Below are 4,921 nucleotides of genomic sequence, written 5' to 3' on the forward strand. Positions count from 1 at the left end.
GCAGATGGCTCCATTGAGTGGTACAAGGCTCGACTGTGGCCAAGGCTACTCACAGCGGCCTGGCTTCGACTACACCGAGGTTTTTGCACCCACCTCTCGCCCTGCTGCCCTGCGCCTTGTCCTTGCCCTCACTGCCATTGAGGATCTGGAGCTGCACTCTGTCGACATCTCCTCTGCCTTCCTACAGGGCGACTTGGACGAGGAAATCTACATGCAGCAACCTGAAGGCTTTGCGCAAGGTCCCCCTGGCACAGTCCTGCGTCTAGGCTGTCCTCTCTATGGCCTCAAGCAGGCTGGCCGCATGTGGAACAAGAAGCTGCACCAGGTGCTCACCTCCATGGGCTTCAAGCGGCTCGAGTCTGACCGCAGTGTGTACATCTATCTGCGAGATGAAGTGCGCATTATCATCCCTGTGCATGTGGATGACCTCACTCTGGCCTCCACCTCGCGCGCTGCCATTGACAAGACAGTCGAGGAGCTGTCTCAGCACTTCAAGCAACTCCTGTCCTGGACCTGCTCATTGGGCCGCAGTCAAGCACCTCTTTCGCTATCTGCAGGGCACCAAGGACCACAAGCTCGTCTACAGGCCTGACGACCTGGGTGCACCCTTTGTCACCTTTACAGACTCTGCTCATGGTGACTGTCCGGACTCTGGACGTTCCACCAGTGGCTACTTGGTCAAGGTTGGCTCAGGAGCGATCAGCTGGTCCAGCAAACTCCAGTCCATTGTCGCACTTTCGACTACAGAGGCTGAATATGTTGCTGCAGTAGATGCTGGCAAGGAAATACTCTGGATGCGCAATCTCATGGCCGAGTTTGGCTACACAGTGGACGCTCCCTCGCCCCTGCAGATGGACAACCAGTCGAGCATCAATGTGTCCAAGAATCCTGAGCATCATGGGCGCATGAAGCACCTCGACCTGCGCACTTTCTGGCTCAGAGACACTGTGGAGGCTGGGCGCATCAAGCCCACCTACATCCCCACTGCGGACATGCTTGCAGACTGTCTCACCAAGCCGTTGCCTGCACCCAAGGTCGCATTCTGTCGCACTGGGATGGGAATTGAGTTGTCCTAGTCTCCCTGTGGGACTTGGCAGATCAGGGGGGGTATGTCACAATGTGCTCTGCCACAGTCCCCTGGTCGGCCTAGGACGATCCCCCGGTGGCGGGAGCCACCACACCATGTGACCACATGGTTGTGTCAATTGCGGAGCAATCGGACCGGAGCACACCTTTTGGACTCTATTGTTCTTTCTTCTATTGTTCTGCCGTGGGAATGCTTTCCCCTGCTCATGTATATAAAGACCTGCTGTAGCGTCCTTTAATTCATACTTCTGTGACCCACTTCGACTTCAGCCCCACTTGTGGCATTCAGTCTTTCAGTGCTAGTCCTGTGCAACTGCTCCCTGCGTCACCTTTTGATAATACGTAGATAGCGTACATACATCACCACCGCTCAGGGAACAAACCTTTCAGCACCTGCACTTTAGCGGGTGGTGCTTGTCCTTACGAATGCGTGAACTAGGTTTCTGCTGCATACTAGCCAACAGCAGTACTGGGCCCCACGTGAACTGCAAACCTCAGGGTCTTCTTGGGCGCTGTAGGTGTAAGCTAGCTAGCACGGCCTTTGTAGTACGTGCACCTCCCCTTCCTCCCCCCATCCAACGTGGCTGCCTGCCAAGGCCAAGTTCACGCATTCGACTCTCAGGACCTCATCAACGTCTACATCCCAGATGGCCCTGAGACTATCATCTACCATTGCGAGCAGCAGCCGTGCCCCAACCGGACACCCCAATCGATCGCAGAGGATTACCCCTGCTACAAGGTGATCCGACAAGTGCAACATCCGCTCAGTCCTCGAAGCACCCTTGCATCTCAATCTGCCTTGCGGTACTCTTGCCCTGTCTCCCCCAGCTCCCGCCTTCCCCAAACTGTCGCTGAATCCAGTCAAGTACAAGGAGATCTCCCTCCAGACCCTGCACCAGAGCCTGAGTCTGAGGAGAGTGCAGGTGAAAAAGGAGTCTCGGAGCCCAAGTCCGCGGATTCTGCTCGGTCCGCCTCGCCAACAGCGCTCGCCCCCGCGTCAGCAGTCCCTGATGTACGTGACCCCTCCCCCGAACTTTCTTTGGCGCCTTCACTGCCGACTCCGCCGAGAGGCCACTCGAGCACTCGCTCCTCTCGAAGTTCGACCAGCGGAAGGCCACCACAGCCGCCTCCGCCCCCGCAATGTCCTCCGTCCCCCTCAACGCCGATAATGTCTTCCCCCTCGACCGCCCCCAACAAGGAGACCCTGAAGCTCCTCCTCCTACTCCAATATGATGGCAAAACTGTCATCGAATGCGACAGGTTCCTGTCGCAACTCCGCATTTATTGGCTGGTTAACACGTCGCTGACCACCATTGAACTCGAGGTGCAAGTTGCGTTGAGCCTGCTCGATGGCGATGCTCATGCCTGGGCCACTCCCTACTTTGCCCAGCTTGCATCGGTGCAGATGGGTGTGCAAGGGGTCACGACCCCCTTCAGGAACGAAGCAGCCTTCACTGCCACCTTCACGGCTCGCTTCGGTAATCTCGACGATGCGGCGGCAGCACAAGTGGAACTGGCGAAGCTCTGCTCAGACAAGTCAGTCCGCGAGAAACGCACCGCTGCGGAATTCTCCGCGCTGTTCAAGGGTCCGGCAGATCGCTCTGGGTATGGGGACCTGGAGCTACGCGACAAGTACCTGAGCGGCATTCCCTCCCGCGTATATCGCAAGATCGAGCTCAAGACCTTCACCACATGGCGAGCCGCTGAAAAGTGAGCCACTGAGGTTGAGCAGATCCTCGACATCAGCTGGGCCCATCGGCCCGAGTTAAACAACGTTTTCTCGGCTTGAGGACGAGGACGCGGAGGGGCATGTGGTGGTGCACCCTTGACACATGCAGCTTCGGCCAGCATCAATGCGGCCGTCGGAAAAGGAGACTTCCCCGGCACATGCTTTGGCTGCGGGAAGCAAGGGTACCGACGTTTCGAGTGCCCCAACTGTAAGGACAAGCCTTACACAAGCGTGCTGATGCGCGGGCTATGGTTGCCTCGGGTTCCACCCAGGCGGTGACAAGCGCCCCCGTCGCTTCATCCTCGGCGAGTACAACCGCCGCTTCAGCAAAATTGGAAGGTTCCGAGCTGGCGGACTTGATAGCACAGATGAAGTCAATGCACAAGGAGCTCGAGCACTATCGGGTGATGAAGGAGGAGGGTTTTTGATCCGGTCCACGCTTCGTGCCGCACGCGTCGGGCCGCGTAATAATAACATGTACAATGTATTGGCTACTGCGAATGTTTACAAATTGGACCACGGGTTCCAGCACTTCCACATTCCAGTATGCCTCAAAGGAGAAAGACGGCACAAGGATATAGTTGCAATGGTGGACAGCGGAGCCACTACGAAGTTCATCAACAAATGTTTCATCACGGAAATTCGAGTACGAATGCGGAAACTGAAAGAACCAATTCCGCTTTACAATATCGATGGAACGCTCAATAAAGACAGAAGCATCTCGGAGGTAGCCGTGCTACAGATGCAAATAGGAGATCACATCGAGAAGATGGTGTTTACGGTCATGGACATAGGTCCAGAAGATGTGATCGTTGGGTTGGATTGGCTATGAGAGCACAACCCTGAGATTGATTGGGAGTCAGGCTCCCTAAAGCTATCATGGTGCCCTGAAAGGTGTAGTGCCAGGAAGACTGGCCAAATGGAGCAAGCGACGACTACGTGTGATATGGGGGTCAGGCCCATGGCACGCAGGCATTTGCCGAAGTCCAAACGGTCGGTTATAGGTGCCTGCCGGAGTAAGGTACTCCCGGACTTCAAACCCAAAGAAGATCCGGTGGAAGTAGAGTGGGATGAGGCCGATTTGATCGAAGCCTGGGAGCAAGGTATCACGCTTCCCGGCGCTCCTCAGCTATTCGTCGCAGCGGGGCATACGTACTCCCAGCTGTTCGCTGAGGAGGAGATCAGAAAGAAGGTCGTTAAGACCGCCGAGGAGTCGGTGCCCAAGCAGTACCACGAGTTCCTGAATGTCTTCTCCAAGGAAGCATCAGAACGGCTACCCGAAAGGAAGCCTTACAATCACGTGATTGAACTCGTGCCCGGCTACTCGACGTTCCACTCAAAGGTATATCCCTTGTCGAACAATGAGCAGGAGGAACTCGATAAGTTCCTAAAGGAGCAGCTGGCGAAAGGCTACATACTGGAATCGAAGTCGCCCATTTCCTCTCCCTTCTTCTTCATCAAAAAGAAGGAAGGGACACTTCGACCTGTGCAGGACTACCGCTGATTAAACGCGATCACGGTCAAAAATTGTTATCCCTTGTCATTGATCGCCGAGATGGTGGATAAACTCAATGGTGCTACGCTCTTTACGAAGTTCGATGTCCGATAAGGATACAACAACGTCCGGATCAAAGCCGGTGATGAATGGAAGGCGGCTTTTGTGACTAACCGAGGGTTGTACGAGCCCTTGGTGATGTTCTTCGGCCTCACCAATTCCCCCGCGACCTTCCAGGCGATGATGAACGAGATCTTCCACGATCTCATTGTCGGTGGCAAGATCCTCGTATACCTTGATGACATACTCATCTTCTCTACCAACAAGGAGGAGCATGAAAAAGTCACACACGAGGTTCTTCGTCGCCTTCAGGACAATGATTTGTTCCTGAAGCCTGAAAAGTGCAAATGGGATGTTCCCAAGGTCGACTACGTTGGCTATGTGTTCAGTGGCGATGAGGTGGCGATGGACCCCGTGAAGCTAAAAGAAATCAATGAGTGGCCGGTACCCCGAAACAAAAAAAATGTTCAGAAGTTCCAGGGGTTCTCCAACTTTTACCGCCGCTTCATTAAGGACTTCGCTAAGATCTTGCAACCACTCGACCGACTCAC

At 54.9% G+C, this 4,921-nt stretch overlaps 1 protein-coding gene across 1 annotated transcript; it reads left to right on the plus strand.

Annotated features, from left to right (window-relative positions):
• Positions 1–1,512: 1,512 nt before the first annotated feature.
• On the plus strand, positions 1,513–2,800 carry POSPLADRAFT_1130015 (hypothetical protein; the record flags this gene model as incomplete). Its single annotated transcript, XM_024483905.1, has 2 exons — positions 1,513–1,606; positions 1,689–2,800. The coding sequence occupies 2 exons, from the start codon at positions 1,513–1,515 to the stop codon at positions 2,798–2,800; spliced, it is 1,206 nt and encodes a 401-aa protein (XP_024344769.1).
• Between the last annotated feature and the right edge of the window lie 2,121 nt (positions 2,801–4,921).

Source organism: Postia placenta, assembly GCF_002117355.1.
Source record: "Postia placenta MAD-698-R-SB12 unplaced genomic scaffold POSPLAscaffold_1, whole genome shotgun sequence".
Lineage (NCBI taxonomy): Eukaryota > Fungi > Basidiomycota > Agaricomycetes > Polyporales > Adustoporiaceae > Rhodonia > Rhodonia placenta.